Raw genomic sequence first — 26,366 nt, 5'->3', positions numbered from 1 at the left:
TGTTTTGGTATATGGAAAATGGATGTGGCTGTGAGGAAGAGTGAAAATGTAAGTATTAAAATTAGTTAGGGGGAAGGTACAGCTCAGTGGCAGAGTGCAGCATGAGGTCCTGGGTTCAATCCCCAGTACCTCCATTAAAAAAAATAAATAAATAAATAAAATAAGTAAGCCAACTTCAAGTACACACACTCCCCATAACTAGCTTAAATGTAACTGACTTTAATGTATTTTTACCTTACCAAAAAAAAATTGGTGCAGCCCAGTAAGACCTTAATGATTTCCAGAAACATGGCTTTGAAAGGGAGAACCTCACCGAAACTTTGTCTTCTTTCTCCTCTCTCTACTAAATAAATACAGTGTTTCCTGAGGAACAAAATACGGGCATCTCCTCAGGAAGAGTGGGTTCCCACTTCATCAAAGTCCTAATGAAAGGAACATGATGGGCTTTAGAGTTTCATAGACTTGTATTCAACTTCCCTATGTATAACCTCCCCCAGAGTTCCATCTAGAAAATGGGAACAATATTTACAGCTCCAGAAAAATGCTATGAAGATTAAATGAAATAATACATGTAAAGCATGCACATAGGAGGCACTCAAAGCAGTAATTGTGTTTATGTTTTTCTACTCTTCACTGAGCATTTCAGACTAGAAAACATAATCTTGGGAACAGTCTTCAAATGTCAAACACGCTTGATAACTACCACTAGGTTTATATATATAATATAATATATATAATACTCCATAATAATTCCTTAATGAAGGACTCATGTATTAAATAACAGTGATTAGTTACAAACAAAAATTACTGTCATTTTAGTATTTCACCTGCCTTGGTATCCCAAGGCAGGAATAGTTGACCCTAGATGTTTAGAGAAACCAATAACGGTTTTTTGTTGCAGTACTCCAAATTAAAAAATTATAAATATGTATTAGTCATAGCTCAAGGGTTAAAAAATAATAATAAACCTGGGACTCACTCTTCATTTGTACAGTTACGGGGCTCAGGGGATACCAGATGTGACACACTTAATCACAACACTGACCATTTAAATTCCGTGTTCCACTTTCAGTTCTAAAAATAGCTCACACTTTTGGAGATAGGGGAAAAAAGTATTTTGGAAACTAGATAAAGAATCCTGAATAATTTGTTCTAATTTCTTATTGTTCATTGTAAGAAAAAAAAAATCTGTCTTGCTCATTGAATACAACATTTGTATACAACAGTGTTGTATACACTGACAATTTGTTGTATACAGTGTCAATCTGCACCTGGAAACATGAGCCATGGTTAATTTATTGTGGTCTGTAATTATAAATTAAACAATCGTGGAATTATGTAGTCCATTTAATTGATAAACTGGGAAAAGTTAGCCAACTCCAGTGTGTTTATGAGGACATCTCTTTGTTGGTTTGGTATGACTTTTTCATTTCAATTCTAGTTATTTTCTCTGTAAATATTTATATTTGTACTCATTTGTTGAGAAAAACTTAGCCTTTGAATGGACAGCTCATGTATAAACGATTAATAAAAAGCAAACATGTAAAAATCTGTTTAGCCTGAGGTTAAAAAAACTGCAATGTAGCAAGTGTTGAAATGTGATTGGCAACTTCAGATCAAATAATTCTACTTCTTTAACAGTCTGACAACGTTAAATCAATTGAAAATTTTTTTCCTATCAAAATTTACTCATTGAATAATCTGACCAAACGTACATATATTTTTCCCTTGTGGACATCGAGTGTTTTCTTACTTCATAAATCAATTAGAAGTGGTTCAACATTTCTAAAAGTCAAAAAGAGACTGGAGGTGGGGCAGGGAAGTAACTAGAAGTTTGAGTGCTAGCTCTTTGCAGCTGGTAAGCCAACCAACCTGTTCTCAATGCTTCAAAATCAGTTCTTTTCTATGACTAGTTCTAAAACCACTCAATTCCATTTTAACATCCTCCAACTAACTGCAGAGAAATCAGCAAGGAACAGAGCATCAATGGTCAAATATGTCACACATCATAATTTACAATTTGGGAAATCTTTAATTTAGTCTGATCAGAAAAAAGGCTTGCCCCAAATTGATGGCCACTCTCCAGTTTTAATCTCCAAACTGAGATTAAGACCTTTGGTTCTCTGTGGTCATATGCAAAGGAAGGTTACAACAGGTTCCGAAAGAAATACTAAGGACCAGACAGCAAATCTGCCTCCACCGACAGGGATTAAGTATTAAACGGGAAACGGGCCATCACCAACAACCAGACCTTGGAGAACCCTCAGCAAAAAAATAACTCGGGACTGCAGAAGCGCGCCCGCCACGCACACACTGAGAAGACGTAAAATCCAGTAGGCACCCCTTCCCAGGGGCACCTCTTTGTGTCCTGGGGTTTATTACCCTTCCCCCTAGAGGCCCGCGCATAGCGAGGAAGAGAAGAGCTGGGCTACCATCTCCCCTGGTACAGCCAGCGCGACCTGAAATACAGTAGCGCTGGCCCTTCTCCCCTCTTTTGGCCGGGTGCTGACGAACCCCACTTTCCTATGGCGCGGAGAGGCCGATTCCCTGGGAAGACCTAAGCCTGCGTGCAGAGACTGCTCTCTGCAGCAACTCGGATCCGCCCTCATTCCAGTCCCCAAAGTAATGATGGAGCCCAGGCTCCGTACGGGGACAACCACGTACTCTTCCAGCCCCTTCCCCTAGTTTCGGACCCGCTACAAGCCCCGCCTTCCTCCCCAGGCCCAGATCTCCCTCCAGGGCCCATGCTCGGGGCTCCCCGCCGTCCCCCGAAATCAATCCAGGACCCAGACAGCAGGCTGAGCGCCAGTCCATTCCTGCTTGGCTTTAAACGCAGTGCCCAGCCTTGGGCCTGGGGAAGGGAGGCGGGTGACCGACTGGCTCCAGAGGGACCCGGGCCCCCACACTCACCATCCTCCCGCCGAGTCCCTCCTCCTCCACCTCCTCCTCCACCTCCTCCTCCTCTTGCTGCCTCCCCCGTTACCAGGGGCAACTGCTGCGGCACCGCCCCCAACGTCCCTCTCACGCACAGCGGAGGAGCAAAGCAGCAGGACGGGGCGGGGTCCAGCTCCGCTTTCCTCAAAGTGCGCAAGCGTGCCCGCCTACTGCGCAGGCGGGCTGCTGGAGCGGTTGGAGGCGGCGGCGGGCTGGTGGGGACGCAGCGAATGGTGAAAACTTGACCACGTGGCTGGCTGGGGCCGCCCGGTCTGTCATTGGTTGGTAAGGAGGGGCGTGGGGGCGGGGCGAGGGGCGGTTCCCGGGAGGAGGCCAGAAGTGCTTCCCGGCCGGCTGCCAACGCGGGCTGCATCTAGTAGCAGCTGTCTCAGTGCATTCCTCCCGGGACCAGGTAAGGAGCCTTGGGAAGAGGCCGTCTGCCACATCTACCTCCAGTCCCCACATCCCGGGAGGGAGCTTGTATTTCTGTCTTGACACTACCCAGACTGGGCTGCGGCTCGGACTGGGCTTCCACCTGCTGAAGCCACGTGGCACGAGGAGGGACAACCTGTGGACCTCTCCTTTATGGCCCCCAGCACTTTCGTGTGCCTGGCTGGGGGGCGGGGGCGTCATAGGTTGCGTACCCATCTCCATACACCTGAGTTAGAATCCGAGCTGGAGGAGTCCCGGTGGTGGGAAGGCTGCCTGTCGGAGCGCAAGAAACTGCCCGAGAATTGGCCCTGAGGGCTGGGGTGAGCTGACAGCGGGGGTGAAAGGCGTTTTGGGATGGATGGTTTTGCTGAACTACGTTGGACCGGTGGGTGCACTGTCTGCAATCCGAAGGAGGCAAAAATGGGCCTGCACTTCCAGGCAAGAAAGAGGTATTCTGGGTGCTGCCTCCCACCTCTTCCCCGTGCGGAGGACAGGAAGAGTTCCCTCATTTGTGCCAGGTCCTATTCCAGACTCTGGAGGCACAGCAGGGGGAAATTACATGGCAAACTGCGTCCTTCCTAGTGAAATGCTTTTCATACAAAATTTCATTTCATCCTTACAACCCTAGAAATTTTAAGCATTAAGAGTGGGGACTTGAACCCAGTTCTGACTTTTGAGGAAGTGCTTTTAAACACTATTCTTGTATTGTCCAGGTAGGAGGAACAGAGTGGTTTATACCTGAGATGTAAACCCAGAAGTTTTTAAGAGCTGATAAAGTGTGGGCACAGATGATGTTACAGCTGGAGGTTTGCAGATGGTGTGTGTGTGCGTGTGTGTGTGCATGCGCCTCATTGGGTTCTTGTGAGGATTATATGACTTATTCTATGTCAAGCACATAGAACACTACCTGGCACACAGGAAGTGCTATATGGGGCTTAGCTATTATTAATAGTTCCATCCCGGTTTTGGACTTTGCTTCTTTTACGACTAGCAGGCTTTCCAGTCTAGTTAAGATCATTCGCACGAAGGCAGATTTTCCTCGGATGGTCCTTAGCTTTTTAGGCATTCAACTAAAGTATTTTTAAAAACGTCTGCCACCTGCATGCCTGCTTCAGATCCTTGGAGAGAAAACTCAGTTCAGAACCTTGACTAAGGAGGTACAAGATGAATGGTTAATTCAGAGCATACACTCCTTCCATCCACCCATCTCTAGCCTGCTGTTTGTGTGTGTGTGTGTGAGTGTGTGAAAAAGGCAAGGCAGTCTTCTCTTTCTAAGTTGCCTGATGTCTAACATGATTGCCTCGGAATCACATGATTTTACATAGGCATATACTACCAGGACCTGTCGTTTAATTATTAGTCTCATTCTCCAACTTGCTCTAGGCAGCCTGGACACCAGCTCTCACCATATGAGTGGTCTTTGTGTCTGAACTTCTTGAGTCTAACTGCCTTGATCTTCCTCTGTTGGGAGGGGAGTACCAGCAATGATGTTTTTTTCTCCTTATCTAAGGAGTCAGATAGGGAAATCTTGGGTTACTTCCCCCTCCTCCCTTGCAAGAGGATACCCCAGAAGAGGTTTGGAAACCTGTTTTTTAAGTTCTTTGGGGGGGCTAATTAGGTTTATTTATTTATTTAAAAAAATGGAGGTACTGGGGATTGAACCTTGGACCTCGTGCATGCTAAGCATGCACTCTTCCACTGAGCTACACTCTCCCCCTTGTTTTTTAAGTCCTGACAGTGTTTGCTAGAGAAAATCAGCTCTCCCTGGAAGGATGAGCATTACTTTAGGAGAGGGAGTAGGTTATTTCATTGTTTTTTCCTTTCTCTTCCCTCCCTTCCTCCCACTTTCACTCCTCTTTCTCTCTCTCTTTCTTAAGACATGTGCCTTGTAGTGGATAGAGTACCTCTCTAGGTGACCCTAAGCATTGTGACCTTGGGAAAATAAAGTCCCAGCTATTGTTAGATCTTTGAATAAACAGGACTGGATCTGTTTGTTGTTCGTGTTTATATCTGCCGCAGTGCAGGACCATGTGTGCCACAGCTGCTCACCATGCTGGCTCAATCTATGTGAACCTTCCTAGGCATCAGTTTCCTCTTCCGTAAGCTGAGATCTTGGATCCCTAATGTCTTTGAGTTGTGACATTCTCTAATCCCGGAAGGAAAGGGATGTATTGGTTAACCACCTGTTTGATTTCCGCCTCTCCCCTTGTTCCTTGTAGTGCCTTGTTCCTTTTAATGGAACTCTGGACATGATAGTCACCTTTTTAGGAGGTATTAGATATGACTCGTGTGGGAAGAGGGAGCTTAACTGTTGAAGAAAACTTAGAGACCAGATAGGAATCAGTCTAGGATGGTTAGACAAATTTCAGCTTTGTGAAAGAAAGCCTCTTCCTTTTGTAACCAAGGCAGTTTCTGCGTTTGACCAAAAAAGAGAAAAAAAAAAAAAAAAAAAAAAAGAGGAGGGGGGTACATCCTTGATGCCCAGAGAACCCAAGAATAGGTTGGAATACATTTCAGATAGGCAGGTAGTGTTTTTAGAGGGAAATGAGGGCTACAACATGAACCTTACCATCCGCCAAGGTTGGCAAATTTTATGCAAATAACTGTAAATAACAAGAGTTACAAAAGCCCAGCCTGCTGTGAAGGAGGACAGGATGCTACGGAAGTAAGTACCAGAAGGGCTTGAGTTTGCCCTGAAGGAGTCACAGAACTGTCCCCACTGGGAGGCAGTGATATGGGGGGGTAAATGTTGAGACATAACATTTAGATTTTTTTCCCTTTTGTTTTACATAAGACAAGGACTGGGCCATTCCTATCCTGACCTTGGTAACAAAGGCAAAGTTTCTTGCTTGATTTAGCAAATGATTACCCCTTCACATAGAGGTGCTTCCATTATGAAAGGCAGAGGACTTTCCAGTGTTGGGTTCTTGGGATGCGGGTGGAGATGGATGTTTGAGATGGGTGTGTGTGTGTTGAGGGGAGGCCCAGCAATAGCATTTGGGACCATCTCCATCTGGTGGGAGTTGGGGCTCTGTAAGCCAAGGCAGCGTACGATCCTTTCGCTCTTGTCAAGTGAGGGAAACAGTTCTTTCCCCACTCCCACTCCTGGGTGAAACGCCTTTGGTCTTTGGACCAGCCTGCAGGAGCCAAGTCAGCCTGTCCTGGGAGGTCAGAGCCCAGGGCCTTCCCGTGGGCTCTGTGGTGGAGCAGGAGGGGCAGAAGGCAGAGTTCCAGCAATGGACAGCTGCTGTGGGGCTTCTGACTTCGCCAGAGGTTGCCAGAGGTTGCTGCTCTGCTCCAGAATGGAGTCAGGGCCCCTCAGGGGTGGAAACCACGGTGGGCCTCTCCTTCCTCTTGGGGAGGTGACTTACTGGCTTGCTGAAGTCACTCCTACACAAACAAAAAAATCTAAAAATTGACCACTGCTCTACCTCTTTCCCTATTTCTTGGCTCTACTCTTGCCTCCTACCTCTCTGGTGGTTCGATTGATCTCATCTTTGGGGGCTTCCTTTTTCTGGGTTGCCTCTTAAATGTAGTGATTTTTCAGGATACGTCCTCAGCTTTCTGCTTTTCCCAGTCTGTATATTCTCCCTGGGAAACTTTATCTTAAACTACCTCAATGCTGCTCACACTCTCTTTTACTTCTAACCCAGACCTCCATGCTGGCTTTTAAGCCTAAACATCCAATTGCTGACCAGCTGAACTTCTTCTTCAGCAGATACTCTAATTCTTGCGCTAGGCATGGGGGCAACAGTAGGGAGCAAAATGGACCCAACTCCTGGCTTCAAGGAGCGTATGGCCTAGTGGGGGAATGTAGGCATTAATTAAGATAAAACCACCTAGTATCATGACAGACTGGCCGGGCTCTCAAGAAAAAGTGAGGAGCCAAGAGGGCTTATAGCAGAGCATCTGATGTAGCTGCATGGAGGGAGGAAGGGGGTCCTTCAAAGGATTCTCTGCGGAAAGGAGGTTTAAGCCAAGAGCTGAAGGACAAATAGATGCTTCCTTGCAGGTAACTCAGACTGTCTCTGGAGAGCAAAAGGCTACTTTGGGGCCCTTGAAGTTCTTTGCTAATGCACCTGCTTTTAAAGCTGCTGTTTATTCTGAGGTAGCTTTGCTGTAATTTCCCTCTGTCATAACCCATGGATCTTTATTAAGGTAGTAGCCTTGAGTAGATGTCTCCTTTCATTTTACTACATAATATAAAACTTTTATTTTTGACTGGGTCTGTGGCTTCCATCAGCTATTTGTTTCCTTTCTGTAATATGCAAATGCTGGTTGTGAGTGCTTTTGGATTTAGGTGATCATATAACTCAAGAAGATAGCTTTTTTTTTAATTCTTTTTTTGTTTTTTTTTGTGGGGGGAGGTAATTAGGTTTATTGACTGATTGATTGGGGGTACTGGGGATTGAACCTGGGACCTTGTGCATGCATAGCGTGCACTCTGCCACAGAGCTGTACCTTTCCGCCCTCCCTCCCTGGAAGATAGCTTTTTAAACCTTGCTCAAGCCATGCCTGTGAACTTGTGATTGAATATATGTGGAAAGTCCTCAGTTAAGGTGATTTTTTCCTCAAGAAAAAAGACAAATGACCTAGTAGTAGAGGATATACAAGTAAATCTGAAAATTATTCTTTAAAAAAAGAAAAAGGATGAGCAGGTGTTATTTAGTGAAAAGGGGAAGGAATAGCCTTCTGGACCGGCATTTGCAAAGGTGGCAGCCTTTGTGTTTAAGAAAGCCTCAAAGCACTTGAAACTCGACATGGGGAAAAGCAAACTCACTGTTTTCTCCCTCAAAGCCTATATTTCTGTATTCTGTCTTAGCACATTATTGCCTCAGTCAGAAACCCTGGTGTCACTCTAGATATTTGTGATGGGTCAGCTTAGCCAGGCCAGAAAAACTGCCCAGGACTCCCTCTCTGCTGTGTTTCCAGTTGGAAGGGGCTTTGAGGGAGAAGCTTCTCCCTCACACACACCTTCTTTTAGTTATTTGATCAAACACTGATTTAGGTGCTGTGGTGAAGGGATTTTGCAAATGTAATTAAAGTCCCTAATTGGTCGGCTTTGAGTTAATCTAAAGGAAGATTATCCTGGGTGGCCTGACTTAATCAAATGAAATCCCTGTAAAAAGGGGCTAACCACCACCCCCCAACCCGGTCAGAGATTCAGGAGATAGATAGATAGATAGATAGATAGATAGATAGATAGATAGATAGATAGATAGATAGATAGAAAATCTACTGATCCTGTTTCTGTGGTTGAGCCCTGAGTGATAAAGTATTCCTCCTGTACCTAGTCATTCAGCAAATCCTCACATTCTGCTGCTTTCAAAGCTTCTCTCCTTTTGCTCCTCCTCCTACTTTGGGTGCCTCTGGGTTCCTTTGAGCCCCACTTCTTCTTGCCTGGATTATTGGCGTTCCCTTCCAGCTGGTCTCTGCATCCTATGAGGTCCTACAACACCCTGTTGATTATCACATGATCGCTCAGAACATTCTTTTCTAAACTACACATGTGATCTTGTCACTCTTCTTAAAATCTTTAAATGGTTTCCTGAAATTTTCAGGCAAAAGTTCGAAAGCCATAGCTTTTTTACATAACTCGATTTTCTCTCCTCTCTTGGCATATAGATTATACTTCCAATGAAAATATTTTTTAGTGCTTGTCCTAGAGTTTGCAATATACATTTACAACTAATCCAAGTTCACTTTCAAATTACACTATCCCACTTGTCTGGTAGTGCAAGTACCTTAGAATAGAATCTTCTCAGTTCTTCCATCCCATCCATGATAGCATTGTTGTCATTTGTTTCGCTTATTGATAAGCTGTAATCACCAAATACATTGTTGCTGTTATTGTTTTGAGCAAACTGTTATCTATTTGTTAACTATTAAGAATTAGAATAAGAAAAGTAAGTATTTCATCTTACCTGTAATTATTCCTTCTCTGACACTCTTTCTTTATGTAGGTCAGACTATATGATCCATATTGTCTTTCTTTCTGGAGAACTTCTTTTAACATCTTGCAAGTCAGGTTTATTGATAACAGGTTCCTTCAATTTTGTTTGTCTCAAAAAGTCTTTATTTCTACTTCATTTTTAATCTGTTTATTTATTTTTAATGAGGTATAATTGATTTACAATGTGTTCGTTTCAAGTGATTCAGTTATACATATACATACATATATTTTTAGGTGCTAATAGCCTAATCTTGGTATATTTGGATCAGTTTTTTCTTTAACTCAAAAGTAGTTTTTCAGGAAGGGAAAATTGAGTTTTCCTTTTATGTGGCAAACAAACCAAAAACCCTCATTGAATTCTTTTTATTTCGGGCGGTGGGGGTAATTAGGTTTATTTATTTATTTTTTTAGTGGAGGTACTGGAGATTGAATCTAGGACCTCACACATGCTAGGCGTGCACTCTACCACTGAGCTATACCCTCGTCCTGAATTCTTTATTATTTATTTATTTATTTATTTATTGAAGTATAGTCAATGTACAATGTTGTGTCAATTTCTGGTTATATATATTCTTTTTCAGAATCTTCCATTATAGATTACTACAAAATACTGAATATAGTTCCATGTGTTATACAGTAGGTCCTTGTTGTTTATCTGTTTTATATATAATAATGTGTATCTCTTAATCCCAAACTCCCCACCCACTTTGGTAACCATAGTTTGTTTTCTAAGTCCATGAGTCTATTTCTGGTTTGTAAATAAGTTCATTTGTATCTTTTTTTTTTTAAGATTCCACATGTAAGTGATATCAAATGATATTTGTGTTTCTCTCTCTGACTTACTTCACTTAGTACAATAATCTATAGGTCCAACCATGTTGCTGCAAATGGCATTATTTCATTCTTTTTTGTGAATGTCTATTTTTACAGGATAATCTTGCTAGATGCAGAACTCTGGGTTGTTACGGGTTTTTTTTGCTTTCAACTTTAAAAATATTTCACTCTACTCTTGCTTGCGTGGTTTCTGAAGAGAAGTCTGATGTAATTCCTATCTTTGTTCTTCTATAGGTAAGGTTTTTTTTCCCCTCCCTTTGACTTCTTTCTTGATTTCCTTTGTCTTGATTTTCTGTAGTTTGAATATACATGCCTAGGTGCAGATTTCCTAAGAGTGGTCCTGCTTGATGTTTTCTGAGCCTCCTGGTTCTGTAGTTTGGTGTCTGTCATTAATTTTGGAAAATTCTCAGTCATTATCACTTCAGATATTTCTTCTGCTCCTCTCTCTCCTCTCCTTCTGGTATTCCCATTATGTATATGTTACACCTTATTTAATTGTCCCAAGGTTCTTGGATGTGCCATTCTGTTTTTGTTTTTAATTATTTTTTCTCTTTACTTTTCAGTTTGGAAATTTTATATTGATACATATTCAGGCTCATTGATTTTTTTCCTTGGCCATGTCCAGTCTACTGACGAACCCGTCAAAGGCACTCTTCATTACTGTTACAGTATTTTTGACTTCTAACCTTTCCTTTTGTTTCTTTCTTAGAGTTTCCATCTCTCTGCTTAATGTTGTCTGTTTGTTCTTGCAAGTTGCCCACTTTCCCACTGGAGTCCTTTGCATGTTAATCATAGTTACAGTTCCTGGTCTGATAATTCCAGAGTCTCTGTCATCTGGTTCTGATGCTTGCTCTGTCTCTTCAAACTGTGGGGAGGTGTTTTTTTTTTTTTTGGTTGTTTTTTTTGCCTTTTAGAATGCTTTGTCATTTTTTTTGTTGAAAGCCAGCTGTGTATGAGGCTTTACATTTTTCTGGAGGAGGAGTTAGGCTGTGATTCCTGTCTGCTGAGCTGTAGTTGTCAAAGTTAAATTTCCTCCAGTGTCCTTTGTTTCTGTCTTCCCTGTTGTCTTCAGGTTTCTGGAGACTTCTTCTTAAATAAGGTCTGAGACTTGCAGTTCTTCCTGCTGTTACTCAGTTCTCCCTGTTCTTGTACCTGCCCTGTGCCCCCTGCAGTGTGAGGGGAGGGAGGTCTTCTACAGCCCTGGGGACAGTGCCCTGGACCTTTACAGGTCCTTCCCAGGCTCCCCTTTAGGTGAGACGAGACAGGAAGGCGCTGGAGCCGGGTATGCCCCTTCCCCAAGTCAGTCAGGTTCTGGTGAAACCCAAGGTGGTTGGGCTCTGGTAAAACAGGCTGGGCTCCTTTGAGGGCAGGCCTTGTTAGCAATTGCAGAGGCCTCTGGGTCTACTTCAGAACAGTCACTTTCCCCGTCTTCCTGCCAGAAGCACTAGGGGATTTTTGTCTGACTTTCACCCTGAGAACCTGGTGGGCTTCTGGAGGTAAAACTCACAAAAGTATGTCTCCGTCCCACCTGCCGCTGAAGACTGAGTCCCTGCCACCGAATTTTTAACTCTCAAGCTTGTCCACACCGAACTTCCAGAAATTTGTCAATTACAGTTTAAGTGTTCCAGTGGTCCTTGCCCCAGTGTCAGGCTTCTGCTCCCACTAAGCTGTCATTCCGTGTACCTGCTTGTCTCTTCAAGTCCTGCCTGGGGGCAGTGGTTTACCCTGTGACTTCAATTCTCCGATGGGTCTAGGATGACCTGCTGACTTTCAATTTGTTCAGCTTTTCTCCTGTGAGGACAGGCGTGACCACTTCCCAGCTCCTTGCTTGTCAGACCTACCTTAAAACTTTTCAAGTCATGGATTCCAGAACCCAGTTATAGGCAAGAGTTCTGAAGTCAATTAGGCTGAATTAAAATCCTAGCTCTGCCATTGGCTAGTGCCTGTGTGGCTTGGGAAAGTTACTTATCTGTGCTTTGGTTTTCTCATCCATAAAATGGGGTTAAATTTAAGAGTCTCTCTATCTTAGAGAGTTCTTGTGAAGGTGAACTCAGATAATACATGTCAAGCACCAAGCAGAGAGCAGGAGCTCCGTAACTGTTGGCAGGTCACCATTGGCAAGTACCCCCGCACACCGTGTGCTATAAACGCTGGCTCTTCTTTTTGCCTGGCATACCTCTCCATCCAGCTAACTTACACGCTTCCTTCAGAACATCGTTTATTTCTTGTTCCCACAAAGCATGTTCAGAATCCCTTGTCCATTTTAGATAAGGTGACCTTATAATTTATTGTCCAAATTGGGACACTTCTGAGGGTGGAAAGGGTTGCTATTAATAATTCCCCCAGGACAATAGCCCCTGACAGTCTGGGAGATGTGGTCATCTCAGTTGTAGTTCTCTGTCTTTCCACTGCTCCCAGTGTCTGTCAACAGCATTGTTCACACCACTGTCCTTGCTGATTGGCTTGTCTGTCTACCTCCTGTTCTGTAGTTCCTTGAGGGCAGATGTGATGCCTCACGCACAGCCATGGCCCGAGATCTCAGGGCCGGTGTGCATCACACACACACACACACACACACACACACACACACACGCTGAAATGAAGGCGATCTCATACCATGTTTGTTTCTATCTTTGTCTAAAAGTGATTGTTCCTACTTTTAATGAGGTCCTGTGCCCCTTCCTCCTTCAGGTTGGTCTACCCTATCTTCTGGGGCCACACTCACGTTCCACCTCTTCTGGAAACCCCCCTTGATTACTGTGTCCCCACGTCTCCGCCTCCTCTCGTCTCCTGTGCTTATTGTTGCTGTACCTATTATCTGCTGTTTCACAGGGAGCTCTGGTTCCCGTCAGACCCAGCTCCCCAGGGGCAGGCACTGTGGGGTCCCTTTTTCCAGGCTCCCCCACAGCATGATCAGGCACCTGGCTGGCCACCAGCAGGCATTCAGGAAACACATGTGGTGCCCAACTGCTCAGACTGGTGACCATTCACTGGGCCCTTCTTGAGCTGAGTCAAATGATGCTGGTGGCAGGTGACAGCAGCCAGTCTGCAACAGCGGGAGGGGCTCAAGGTCTTGGGGGCAGGCTTTGATTTGATTCTTGAATCCTCAGTTTTCGTATGTTCCTTAAGTCCGCAGTTTCATGTGTGAGCAGGATGGAGGCTGACCTGTCTGGCTTTAACATCGATGCCCCGCTTTGGGACCAGAGCACTTTCCTGGGGCGAGTGAAGCACTTCTTCAATATCACGGATCCCCGCACTGTCCTGGTACCAGAGCGGGAGCTGGACTGGGCCAAGGTGATGGTGGAGAAGAGCAGGTGAGCGGTTAGGGGAATGGGCTGGAGGCACTGGGGCGATGTCGGTGGGTGCTCTGGGGGGAGGTGGGAACTGGAGATGAGGGGATAGGCAGAGAGCTCAGGGAGGATGGGGAGGTAGGAGCAGGGTGACTCGGGGTAGGGCGATGGGAAGTAACTCTACCTGTTGTCCTTGGGTGGCAGGTTGGGGGCTGCGCCCCCGGGCACCCAAGTGGAGCAGCTGCTCTATGCCAAGAAGCTGTATGACTCGGCCTTCCACCCCGACACTGGGGAGAAGATGAACGTCATTGGGCGGATGTCCTTCCAGGTCCCCGGTGGCATGATCATCACGGGCTTCATGCTCCAGTTCTACAGGTGTGACCCGGGGGCCAGGCGGTGCCAGGCGCAGCTGCCTGGATCTGTCTGCTAGGCAGGGAGCCCTCCCTCCCAAGATAAAGTGAGAGCCATCTTTATCGGGCCCTTGCCAGATGCCAGGCACGGTGTGAAATTCTTGGCATGCCTCACCTCATTTAATCTCAGCAGCCCAGCAGAGAGGTACTATTTTCATCTCCATTTTACTGAGGTTCTAGAGAGGTTCTGGAACTTGTGCAGGTTCACACAGCCAGGAAATGCCGGTGCCCGGCTGTGTGAACTGAGGCAGTCCTCTCTAGAACCCTCCACGAATGAGTGATCCTCATTCCCTCTTTAAAAGGTATTTATCCAACAGTGGGTTTAATGTGTCTTTATAGTGTAATATCAAGTGAAAAATTAGGAAGACCCTTTCAGCCCAGTTGCGGAAAGAAAACTTTCTTTGTAGCTGCTGGATGTGTGACCCCTCCTCACACCTCCATGCATTCGTTTACCCAGTCGTTGAGCCAGGCCTGGGGCAGGTGTGGGAATATAAAGACTTCAGTAACTCCCCTCAAGGAGCTCCCAGTTTTGTTGAGGAGACCAAGAAAGAAACAGTCACAGTTCAGTTTGCAAAGTGGTAGGTTGAGGGGAGAATATGGATTGTGGGAGCAGAGAGCATGGATGACTAACTGTGTCCCAGGAAGGGCAGGGGAAGGGTCAGGAAGGTTCCAAGGAAGAAGAGCTCTCTCAGCAGAGCAGGATCCAGCCATATACGGAAAGGGAGAGGGGTGTGGATGTTCCAGGCAGGGGGGCAGCCTGTGCAAAAGCCCAGGTGTGTGAGGGAGCATGGGAACAGCGTGGGGAGTGGCAGGTAATGTGGTTTGACTGCCGTACCTCAAGCCCTCCCTTCCGTCCTCCTCTCTGCCTCTCCGGGCCTCCCTTCCCGGCAGGACGATGCCAGCAGTGATCTTCTGGCAGTGGGTGAACCAGTCATTCAATGCCTTAGTCAACTACACCAACAGGAATGCAGCTTCTCCCACGTCGCTCAGGTAGGAGACCTGGAGCCCAGGCTGTCTGCATGGGCCTGGAGCGGGTGGCTGTCCTCTTGCCTCCAGGAAAACAGCCCTTCTAAAGGGTTCCCACCTGTCCGTGCTCTGTGGCTGTGGTTTGCCCTGGGTGGGTGGCCAAGTTTCCCTTTTCAGGATTTGGAAGTATTAGGCTGACTAGAAGGGTATCTTCTTTCTAGACTAGTTGAAGACTTGTTCCTGCATTCGTTCATTCTACAAATACTTCTTGAGTGTGTACTAGGTGCTGGGCATGGTTCTAGGTGCTGGGAATACATTTGAGTAAGACGTGTGGTTCCTGGAGTTTTAAGGTCCTTTAAGAAAACAAGCATAGTCATGGGGGAGGGTATAGCTCAGTGGTAGAGCCCATGCTCAGCATGCATGAGGTCCTGGGTTCAATCCCCAGTACCTCCTCCATTCAAAAAATAAATAAATAAATAACCTAATTACCACCCCCCCCAATAATATAAAATAAAAAAAAACAAGCATAATCATGGGGGAAGGTATAGCTCAGTGATAGAGTCCATGCTCAGCACGCATGAGGTCCTGGGTTCAATCCCCAGTACCTCCTCCATTCAAATAAATAACCTAATTACCTCCCCCCACAAGTAATATAAAATAAATAAAACAAGCATAATCATCTCAGATGGTGATTGCTGCCATTAAGGAAATAAACAGGTGACAAAATAAAGAACTGCAGAGGGGCATCTGTGCAGACAGGCTGGTCTGGAAAGTCTTCTCTGTAGATCTGACATTTCAGAGTTTTGAAAGGTAAGTATTTAACCATGCAAGAGCCCAGGGAAGAATTCCCCGGATAGGGAGTGGCAGCATGCAAACGTTCTAAGCAGGGAAGTGCTTGGCCTGTTTATGGAGTGCTGAAAGGGGGCCAAGGGAGCTGGAGCATCTGAGTGAGTTGGGGGTGGGGGGATCACAAGATGAGGCTGGGAACAGACCACATGAGCTTCTCAGGCATGAAGCCATGTTTCCAGATGTTATCACTGACTATGGCCCTGCCCTCAGCCAGCAGGGCTTCCCACTCCCAAACACCTCCTTCCTCCACTAGGCAGATGGCCGTTTCCTATATCACAGCCACAACCACCGCGGTGGCCACTGCTGTGGGCATGAACACATTGACTAAGGTAGGTCTGGGGCGGCTATAGGCATGGTGGCCACTAGGGGGCAGCAAAGTCTTAGGGAAAATCTTTTCCCCCAGGCAGGGGCTGTTTCCCATTTGGGTGTGTTATGGCTGGCGCCCAGCCAAGCGGTGGGAAATTCAGCAGGGCTGTCCCCAGGCTAGTCTTTCTTGAGCCTTTGAGGAAGTTTGGGTTCCCAGACTGGGTGTCTGGATGCGTGGCAGTAGTGAGGTCTGATTTCTTGTTTTATTGTCCTTAAGCCCTCTCTATTCCCATCTCCCACTCCCATTGTTCTCTTCCTCCAACAGAGAGCCCCACCGCTGGTGGGCCGCTGGGTGCCCTTTGCCGCTGTGGCTGCTGCCAACTGTGTCAACATCCCCATGATGCGACAGCAGTGAGTACAGGGATCCCTCTTCTCTACAAACTGCGAGGTTAGCAGGGAAAGCCAGGAAACCCAGGCAGTGTGTGGCTTCTTGGGGCTGAGGTGGATGTGGGGTGAGCTGCCCCTCTGAAGGTTCCCTGAGGACTGGCTACTCCAACAGCGATGTGGCGAGTGACTTAGGTCTCATCTGTGATGAGTGTTGTGGGAGTCATTTTTTGGACAGCGTGGGACAGGGGCAGCTAGGGTGGACCTGTGAGGTTTTATACTAGATCCTGTCTAAGCCTTTCAACTGCAGCTGTATTTAAGCTGTGAACTCTGCCTACTTCCAAAGCCCTGGGGGTGGCTTACAGAATGAAATGTAGCAGAGCAAGGTGTCCAAAGATAGAACAGAGCCAAGAAGCTTAGAAAGAAGCCAGAGGGGCAGATAGATGTTTACCAGGCACTGGGCTCTAAGCAGCACAGCAGGAAAGGTAAAAGGAGAAACCCGCTGTGTCTCGCAGTTCTTGTTTCTTGACTAGAGAAGGTGTAGCTGTCTCCCTGTTATAAAACTTAATGAGGTAATAAACGTAAAGCACTCAAAATAGTGCCTGGAATGTAAGAACTGCTGCATCAGCATGAGCTGTATCATTGCCACTGTTGTCACCCTGCCTTCATCGTCAACACCAATATCTATAAGGTGCGTTTTCTTGGGGCTGGTAGCAAGTGGAAAGTTCTCACAGTCACCCCTGCAGAAAGTGCACACTACAGAATAGTCGTGCGTGTACACTGCTCCCGCCTCTTTCGCTCCCCCATCCAGTTGTTCTTTCCAGCGAGTGAATGCGCCCCAGACACCTGCATACTCCTGGACAGAGCGCTGTCAGCAGCCGGCCTAAGAATAACAGCCGGAGCAGCTCCTGCCGGTGGAGCAGGCACTGCCGGGCACTGGACTCGGCACTTTGCCGCCTTATCCTGTTTAATCCCCACCGAGTTCTGTGAAGTGGGTGCCATGGTTATCCCCGTTTTGTAAATGAGGATAACTCTGTGTTTAGAAGGATTAGGGAACGTGCTCAAGATCCTACACTGACACTGCAGTGTCCAGATTCAGCCTAGGCAGTCAGGGCACAGCTGCCCTCTCTGAGCCGCTGCCCTGGATCCCGTCTGAAATCCCAGCCTCTGCAGTGCGGAGGGAGGCACCGGGGCCAGGCTGCAGGAGGTGGCTTCTGAGAGCTTGAGTGCCCTGACCCCGGTCCCCTGGTGTGTCACATTGGTGGCAGGCTTCCAGCACCCATTTCCCAAGTCTAGCACCTCCTGTCTGTGTTTAGGGAACTCATCCAGGGCATCTGCGTGAAGGACAGGAACCACAATGAGCTTGGTCATTCCCAGGTGAGCAGAGGCCTGCCTTTGGGGTGGGAGGATGGAGTTCCCTCTCGTACCATCTCCGGTTCTTAGTGGTCAGAGCAGGCCCTGGCCCCACTATAGGACTGAGAACCTTCTCCCTGACTCCATCCCCCTTCCCCATCGATTTCCCCTGCATGTCTCTGTTCATGTCTTTTCTCCAGCATTTCTGGTCCTGAAGCCATAAAAGTTTGGCTGGGTGGGGGAGGGTCAGGTGAGGTCACTCAGCCCCTGACAAGTCCGTCCCTTCCCCTTTACCAGCTGAGACTTGGCCCTGAACCTGACCCAGCCCTCGGTGCAGCCTATGGATACTGGATAAGGTCATTCCTGACAACTAACTCTTTTCTGCCCTCAGAGAGCTGCGGCCATAGGCATCACCCAGGTGGTTATTTCTCGGATCACCATGGCAGCCCCTGGCATGAGTAAGACGGGGAAGCCCTCCCATCCTGGGGTACACTGGAATGCGTGATGGAGACCTCAGCCACACTTTGGGGGTGGGGTGGGACCCCAGCCTCCACAGCCCTGCTTCTTAAACTGGTTTGCATGAGTGCTGAAAGCCACAGCAGAGCCACGCTCTAATTCCTGTCACATCAGTTAATCAGAGATTTGGTGGAGAGTTATTTTATTTTCATTTAACAGACATTCCTTAAGTTTGTCAATGTGCTGGACATCGTGTGGGTGCCGGGGAGACAGTGATAGGGGAAAGAAGTCCCCTGCCCTGGTTTTTGCCTCCAGCAGGGACAGGATACAGAGTAGGATACAAAACTTACTTCCGTGAGCCTTCAAAGGTAGTTTTGAGTTTGGGGAAGGACGTGTACCTGGGCCTGCGGTACGTGTCCTCCTGTTGTAGGTGTGCAGGTTGAGAGGTGTGGGGAGCATCTTTCTGCTGGGCCTTTGGGGAGGCATCGGGTATGACCGTGCCTACACAGTCATTCATTCTTTTCCCACATAAAAAGTATTTTCTGGAACTTCACGCTCAGTCTGTGATCTGACTTCAGAAAGGGGTCTTGAGGGGGAGTCTTACAGCCCAGCCCCAGCCTTTCCCCTGGTCTCTTCCAGTCTTGCTGCCGGTCGTCATGGAAAGGCTGGAGAAACTGCATTTCATGAGGGTGAGTGGATTCTCATTTGCATCTTCCCTGCCCACAGTGCCCCGACCACACCTCTGCGGGGGGCTCCTGACCCTCTTATCCTTCCCTCTTGCTCCCACCCTGCACCTCATTCAAGTAGGGCCCGTACCAGTCCCTGCAGGTGGCCCGTTTCTTGGTTTCTTGGCCTTGTCTGCAGAGACCAAGAAGAACCCCTGTCCTCCCCATCAGAGCCAGGGTTTCACTCCTGCGGGTTTCTAGCTGGCTGACCGGTGTGGGGTTCACTTGAATGGATGTAAGTCCCACATGGGTCTCTCTTTTCTCTGTTCCCTCGCAGAGAGTCCGGGTCCTGCACGCTCCGTTGCAGATCATGCTGTCTGGGTGCTTGTGAGTAATGTGTTTTCTTGGTTTGGGTTCTACAGTGGTTGGGGTGCCCAAGATCTGTCTTGTGTCACTGTCACCCACGTAGTGCCCAGGCTGAGGATGCCTGTGGCCCCTCAGGAGCACTCTCACCCCATCTTTCTGAGGACACCAGGCTGGTTCCATGAATACCCCTGTGTGGAAAGTGGAGCCTGTGGGTGCCCTGCTGTCCTGGGGTCTCCCCTCTGACCTTAGGCCTGCAGCAGTTTTAGAGAAGAGACAAAAACAATGAGATCATCTCACCCCAAAAAAGAAATGATAATCACATGATGCGATAGAGGTGTTCCTAAGGCCGGTAGTAAACTTACACAGGGTTATGTGTCAGTTATATCTCAGTATCAAAAATGACACAGCCCGGGCCCATGAGGTGTCCCAGCGCCACACAGGAGGAAACACCAGGAGTCAGGGCAGGGTTCTTAGGAGCCTGCTCTTGACTAGACGTGTCCACGTGTCCCAGGGTTCCTCATGCTTTGCAGGACCACAAGGCGAATGACGGCAACCCAAACTAACATGTATGGGATGTTTTCCGTGTGTCCCCACTGTGCTAATGTTTCATGTCTATAATTTCACCTCATTCCCTCAGTCCTCAAGGTAGATATACCTCGACAGTATTATGTATTGTCATCATCTTTTACAAATGAAAAAACTTGCCCAAGCAACTATAGCTGCTAATCACCGGAGCTGAGAGCAGATCTTTAACGTTATGCTAGACTGTCTTCTGCTAACTGAGGTCCCTCTGAAGGAGCAGTTACCGTGGGCTGGATGCCTCACACGTGTTAGCTCACTGAATCCTCACGCTAGGCGCTCTTGCCCTCCCTCTGCCGGCTCAGAGGGAACTTGCCCCAGATGGCACAGCTAGGGAGTGACAGAGCTGGGAAACAGACCCAGGGCTGTTAGACCCCAAGTGCTGCAGATATGGTCCTGGACCTGCATCCTCTGAGAGCTTGTTAGAAATAAAGATTCTCACGCCCCTTCCCAGACCTACGGAATGAGCGTGGCATTTGAGCAAGCTCCTCTAGTTACTCACATGCCCAGTGAAGGTTGAGAAGCTCTGCCCTCACTGTTCTTCAAAAGCCCAGGTGTTCAGCGAGTGTAGGAGCAGGTCCCTGTGTCCACACCCCTCACTACTTTCCATCAGCGGATGCTTGTGGCCTTCAGGGCTGCTGTTCGTGCTCCCTTGTGACTCCACTGTCTTGTTCATCTGCTTGAACAATGGTGGATGGGGGTTGAGCGGTAGTGGGTGGAGAGGGACTGATTTTATCCCGTGCTAGGGTGAGTCTCCAGGCACTGAGAGAGCAGAAGGGCTGGAGGGAGAGGAGCTATGGGCCCAGTGAACAGGCATCTCCCTCTTCCTTTGGGGGGCTCAGAGATGGGGTGTGGGTGGGTCTGTGAGATGCCAGATGCCCTCTAACGCTTTGGTTTCTTCTTTCTCCCAGCCTCATCTTCATGGTGCCAGTGGCATGTGGGCTCTTCCCGCAGAAATGGTATCAGCTGTTCATTCCTCACTTTGTTTCCCTGAACACCCTGTCCCTGCTCTCCCTGACCTGCCTGCTGTCCTGAAGGAGAGAGGGAAGGGCAGGCAGGGCAGCATTTGTCCAAGGACAAGTGCCTATCAGCCTAAACTCTGGGCCTCTTAACCCCAGGTGAATGGTAAACCAAAACAGATATTCCAAGGGGCAGAGGGATGAGTTACTCACTCCCAGTGGAGCAAAGGCTGCCTTGGAGAGAAGGTTGGGGAACAGTAAGAGACTTTCTGTCCCTGCTGGTTGACTTACTAACTACATCCCCCCTGGCTGGATCTGGTCTTTGAAATTGAACAAAAGGGTAGGTACTTAACTCTGGACAATGTTTGCCAGAGGGGGCTCGGCTTGGGCCTCTCCCCTTGCATGTCCTGGGAGGGGCGGGCAGGGGATGAAGAGAGATGATGGTGGGTGGGAGGCAGGAAGGGAAACATCAGACTGGGGCAGGGGGTGGGGGGAGGACTAGCTCAGGAGACCAGCTGTCGCGTGAATATATACGGAGAAGATGCCCGTTTCCCCTGTCTTAGTACTCTCAGCTCAGTGTCATCTGCTACACATCTCCTGTGTGCTGAGCACTGTGCTTGTAATCTTGTGGAGGAGATGGAAGTTTAGCACCAGGGAGAATGAAGTCAGGGCTCAAGAGATGTAAAAGCAGCATAGTGTGGTGTACAGAGGCCAGAAGTAATTCTGATGGAAAAATCAGGAAGGGCTTCTTAGAGGTGGCATCTGAGCTGGACTTCATCTGAGAGTAATTTGCTGTTCGTCTGGGTGGCATGCTCATAACCCCCTTTTCTCTTCTCAGCGAACTGCCAGTCTCCTATCTGGAACCAGAGCTCCAAGACAGCATCAGGGCCAAGTCCAAGTATGGAGAGCCTGTGCCTTATGTCTACTTCAATAAGGGCCTCTAAATGCCCACCCAGCGAGGACCAGCCCGTACCCATACTTACCAGTGCCTCCTTAGCCACCGTGGGTACCTGTGCCCTCATTCCTCTTGGCCGACAGGGCCTAAAGGCCAGGGTGGATTCGGGGAGTGAGGGTGGGGTGGGAGGATGCCTCATGCTTCCACCCAGGCACCTAGATTTATGGGACTCCAGGGGATAAAAGTGAACAAGGGGAGAAAGGCCACGTCTTCTGTCTGCCCTCCCTAAGCCCCATCCCCTGCAGACCAGGAGCTGAGACCCCCACAGGGAGAAGTTGCTGGGACCTGTGGGAGACACTCAAGGAAACCATTTGGAAAAAGTAGGAACCCTTTGGGATTCTGATTCTGGCCGGTACTGAGGAAGAGCCTGCCTTCCTCCTCATCTGCTGGGAACCTTCACCCAGCAGCTCTGGCTCTCTGGGGAAGGGGGAGGGAAGAAGCCAGGTCACCTTGAGGCTCCTCAAAGCTCTTCCCTGCTCTCCTCCCCAGGGCCCCTGGTCACAAAGCTTCTTTGGGAGTCTTGCTAAACTTGAGTTTATCAGGCACCCAGGAGTTCTTAGTGTGGAAAACAAAGGACCCTGGGTGAGGCAGAGGTCTCGTGGTGCTTCAAGCCCTGTCTGTCGACACTGGCTTTGTTCTCCAGCCCTGAAATCATATCTGCTTCTACTTCTCTGTGTCTGAGAGATAAATCCACTGTGAGTAAAAAGGATGTCTGTAGGCATTAACTGCACATTTTAGTGGGTATAATTTCCTGGCTACCTCCCTTCCTCAGCCCATTGGCTTAAACACCAAAGAAAGACTGGTGTGTACTGAATAGGAAAGGGAAGTTTTATTTGGACACCTCTGAGAGGAAATCAACCAGGACCAAAGAGCCTTAAAGGACACACAGCAAAGCGCAGCTGCTCGCCCTTCCCAGCCTGGCGGCTTGAGGGGCTTTCTCAGGCTCCTGGGGGAGGGGGTTGTTGTGGCTGACGTGGGGCCAATGTCCGTATGAGTTTTGTCTAGTAGAGTTTACTGACTGATCAAAGGATATTACTGTGAATTGAACACATTTCTTGGAAGAGCACAACGAACTGTCTGCACACTGAGTTAATAAAGCCTGGATGGAAAGCAGGCCCTGGTCTTACTTTGGCCATGGAGTGGGGGAGGATATCGCAGCTCTAAAGGGAACCTGTCTGGTGCCCGGAGGCCCTTGTTTGTCTTCCTTACTGCAGAGGAAAATCCACCTGTCTTAGCTTGAGGCTCCAGAGTTCTCCCACCACCAGAGCTGTGTTGCTCTGGGGCGGGAGTTGGCAAACCATGGCTCGAGGGTCCAGATCTGCCTGCTACTTGTTTTCGTGTGCTTGGGAAACTAAGAAGGGTTTTTACAGTTTTTAAAGGTTGTGAAGAAAGGAACAGAATACATGATGGAGACCCTATGTATGTGGCATGCAGAACCTAAAATATTTACTATCTGACCCTTTACCCAAAAAGTTTCCCATACTCCGGAGCAATGGTTCTTAACATACATCGAGTTCACCTGGAGTACTTCTCAAAACGCAGACTATAGGGCCCCATCCCTAGAATTTTTAACGATGTGGGTCTGGATTGGAGCCTGTGAATTTGCATTTCTGGTAATTTCCCAGTGATGCTGATTCTTTTGGTCTGGGGACCACAACTTAAGGACCACTACTCCTGGGGGAGACACTCTAAAGAGAAAGGGCCTCCTCCCTGAGGTCAAGGTACTGCCCGCAATTTGATTTTTTATCCATTAAAAACATTAAAATATAATTCATATAACATAAAATTCATCTTTTTAAAGTGCATAATTCAGTGGTTTTTTAGCATACTCACAATGTTGTGCAACTATCACTACTGTCTAATTCCAGGATATTTTCATTACTCCCCAAAGAAACTCTGTACCCACCACTCCCTATTACTTTCATCCTCCAGCCCCTAGCAACCCCTAATCTATTTTCTTATTTCTATGGATTTGCCTATTCTGGACACTTCATATAAATGGAATCGCAGTATGTGGCCCTCTGTGTCTGGCTTCTTTCACTTAGCATAATATTTTCAAAGTTTATCCGTGCTGTAACATGTGCAATTTAATTTTAGCTGATATCTGAGCAGAAAAGTGTGTCTTGGAGCTAGTTTTCTTAGGACTGGAGATCTGGCTTCAGCTTTGCCCATTTCCAAAGGCAAATAGGAAAAACATTACCAGAGCTAGCCAGAGCTCGGAAGCAATTCTGCATTGATGTTCTTTCAAGAACGCACAATCCTCTTCTTTCTTTCTCAGCTCCTTAGGCCTCCTGGCATTCCTCCTCTCTTCACAGACAATCACTCTTTTGGAAAAAGGGGGAGTATGTAGTGGCTGCAGTTCAGAGGCATATTAGAGAGTTCACCCAAACTTCATCTCAGCTCTATTTTGTAAGGCTTCTCTGCTTTCTTTGAATTGACTCCTGTGGGATGTGGAAAGAAGTGGGTAGGTGACTAAAATGCCTTGGTGCAAGAAGTGCTAATCCAGACTGGGCAGGGTTTAGTATTTGCCCTGTCCAGTAGCTCAGTTTGAGCTCTCAGGTAAAGGGAGGAAGGGAAGTTGTGGCAAAATCCCCTGTGTTTGCCGAGATGAAACCGTTGCGGGTTTCCTAATGATGGTACCTGGCCTTTATATGTTGAGGCTAGGATTGAGACACTGTAATGAAAACAAGGTGGCCCCCTGCCTAGTACTCAATCTTCTTTTCCCCTAGGAAGTCTGATGGTAGAATGGATGAATTTCTAAGAAATTTAAGATTGGCAAAAATCCCTTCTTTAGCACTTGGGAAAGCAGGATCAAGATAGAGGCAGAACCAATTTCTTCACTCTTACCTGTTTCCCACTCACTTGAGCCAAGAAAAAACTCCTTCTGGGCTCAGCTATGGGCCAGACTGGGCCAGGCTGTAAAATGCTTTGGCAGGTTTTTGAGAGAAAATTGGCAGCTAGACAGCTGGCTTCACTGCCATGTGTCTTCATTTGTGCTTTTATTTCACCAACATTGATTGAGCTCATGGTTGGGCCCTGTACAGGGTGTTAGAGGGATTTCTCTTAAAAAATACGACCTGGTGTGCCATAGAAAAAGCAACAAATTGAATGGGAGGGGTCTGGCAGGAAGAAATTACAGATTAGATACGCTGTGTGGTGTTATGTGAATTCAGAATAAGAAACAAGGGGGTGGGAACTAGGAGTTTGTAAACAGGGAACTGTATGTGTAATGTGTAAATGAAGTTAAGTGCACTATAGCACAGTGCATTGGAGGATCTCATAAGTGTTTGGTGTGATCAGAATGTGTGGGAAATGTAGTGGCAGTAGGTGAGATAAAGAAGTATGCAGGGACCATAAAGGACCACAGAAAGGACCATATTGAGATGTTTGGACTGTAAATCCTTCAGGAAGTTGAAGTATTTTGACAGGGAAAGCCCTGAGGCGGTAGTATTTGGTTTTTAGGTGGTAGAGCACCCCTGCTGTGTAGGAAGGAAGAATTGGCAACTGGCAAAGCAGCAGGGAGACCATTTGTATTTAGTCAGAAGATGAGAACATAGATTGAAGTTATAGGGGTGGATTTCAGGGCTATTTCTGAGGTAGTCAATAGAATTTTATCTCTCAAATTTGGGGTGACAAAATACTATCTCGGGTAAAGATACTATCTCATAGGGAATTCAGTTGATCTAAACTACTGCTTGAGCAGTTTGAGATTATGACAGGGACCCCGGTACTGTGGCTGTGCTTAAAGACAAAAGACATCAAAAGATTTTTAGATTGCAGTTGTCTTCGTTAAAAGCCCCCGGATACCTTCTAAAAGTAACTTATTTTACCCTTTAGAATTACCGTACCCCTCCTCTTTGCTATACCATGGAAATCTAGTACTTCCGCCACACTCAAGATGGCGACACCAGAACCAGCCTTTTCAACACACGTTTTGGGTGGCCCCGCCTCCCGATCAGAGCTAGTTCCGCCACTCTCTACGGAGCGGGACGCATTTACGCCGTCTCGCAGCACTCAAGATGGCCCGGCTTCCTCCTACTTTCCATTGGCTGGATTCCTCCGATTTTCCGTCCCAATGACAGGGCGGGACTTCGATTTGATCGACAGCTATCTTGACCAATGGAAGAAGGGCAAGGGCCAATGAAGCGCTGGAACTGGAGAACCAGCCCAGTGTCTGGGAGGGCGTTTGGGCTGGGGCGGGGTGGAGCAGAGCCGGAAGCGGGAGGGGAGAGTGAAACAGGAAAAGAAGGGAAGAAGGAAGAGGGAAGAGGAGGAGAGGGAGGAGGAGGAGGGAGGTGGCGGCGCCGTGGCGGAGGAGCAGGAGCAGGAGGGGGATGGAGAGGAGAAGGCTCCTGGGTGGCATGGCGCTCCTGCTCCTCCAGGCGCTGCCCAGCCCCGTGTCAGCCAGGGCTGAACCCCCGCAGGTAAGGGGGAGGGGGCGTTCGGGCCAGGCTGGGGGCCTGGGGGTCGTCGAGGCCCGGCTGGAAGGGGCTGAAGGAATGTTGTTGCCGTGAGTTGAGGGGTCCCGAGAGGGGCACCCATGCCTTGAGTGGACAAGATCTAAAGGGGCGTCGGTGTTTGGCTGAGGGACACCTGTGACGGTTTTGGTGTCAGGGAGGTAGCAGAGGCGTGGTGCCAAGCGAGTGAGGGGCCTTTGAGACGGGAGTTAGGTCAG

The 26,366-nt window shown here is 47.8% G+C and overlaps 3 protein-coding genes across 5 annotated transcripts in view; 2 read left to right on the top strand and 1 right to left on the bottom strand.

The window, feature by feature from the left end:
• The window catches only part of ARL3 (ADP ribosylation factor like GTPase 3), a 28,248-nt gene extending 25,204 nt beyond the window's left edge, over positions 1–3,044 (bottom strand). Inside the window, exon 1 of the mRNA XM_032491025.1 lies at positions 2,911–3,044. Coding sequence (XP_032346916.1) covers positions 2,911–2,913 — 3 coding nt within the window. The 5' untranslated portion in view covers positions 2,914–3,044. The remainder of the gene's footprint in view (positions 1–2,910) is intronic.
• Positions 3,045–3,115: 71 nt separating this feature from the next.
• SFXN2 (sideroflexin 2) lies at positions 3,116–23,703 on the top strand. Of its 3 annotated transcripts, none has more exons than XM_032491023.1 (12): positions 3,116–3,219; positions 13,283–13,467; positions 13,648–13,818; positions 14,745–14,843; positions 15,922–15,997; positions 16,300–16,385; positions 17,675–17,735; positions 18,103–18,169; positions 18,807–18,856; positions 19,170–19,219; positions 20,689–20,736; positions 21,575–23,703. In XM_032491023.1, the coding sequence occupies exons 2-12, from the start codon at positions 13,307–13,309 to the stop codon at positions 21,678–21,680; spliced, it is 975 nt and encodes a 324-aa protein (XP_032346914.1). In that variant the 5' UTR covers positions 3,116–3,219; positions 13,283–13,306; the 3' UTR covers positions 21,681–23,703. The 3 variants fall into 3 exon arrangements, with proteins under 3 accessions (XP_032346914.1, XP_006183038.1, XP_032346915.1); XM_006182976.3 differs by lacking the exon at positions 3,116–3,219 and adding an exon at positions 3,236–3,346; XM_032491024.1 differs by lacking the exon at positions 3,116–3,219 and adding an exon at positions 3,586–3,686.
• A 2,223-nt stretch (positions 23,704–25,926) lies between these two features.
• Positions 25,927–26,366, top strand: part of WBP1L (WW domain binding protein 1 like) — a 52,830-nt gene continuing 52,390 nt past the window's right edge. The window contains exon 1 of the mRNA XM_006182977.3: positions 25,927–26,115. Within this exon, the coding sequence (XP_006183039.2) occupies positions 26,026–26,115 (90 nt within the window). The 5' untranslated portion in view covers positions 25,927–26,025. The remainder of the gene's footprint in view (positions 26,116–26,366) is intronic.

This window comes from Camelus ferus, chromosome 11 (genome assembly GCF_009834535.1).
Source record: "Camelus ferus isolate YT-003-E chromosome 11, BCGSAC_Cfer_1.0, whole genome shotgun sequence".
Taxonomy (NCBI): domain Eukaryota; kingdom Metazoa; phylum Chordata; class Mammalia; order Artiodactyla; family Camelidae; genus Camelus; species Camelus ferus.
The sequence above is the reverse complement of the archived record's forward strand: the minus strand, read 5'-3'. Positions and strand labels throughout refer to the sequence as shown.

What these genes read in the sequence shown, in the direction of transcription:
- SFXN2 (XM_032491023.1), top strand. Translation starts at nt 13,307, where the DNA reads ATGGAGGCTGACCTGTCTGGCTTTAACATCGATGCCCCGCTTTGGGAC. An exon ending in TTCATGCTCCAGTTCTACAG is followed by an intron (nt 13,819 to 14,744) that starts GTGTGACCCGGG and finishes CCTTCCCGGCAG; the next exon opens with GACGATGCCAGCAGTGATCT. An exon ending in ATCCCCATGATGCGACAGCA is followed by an intron (nt 16,386 to 17,674) that starts GTGAGTACAGGG and finishes GTCTGTGTTTAG; the next exon opens with GGAACTCATCCAGGGCATCT.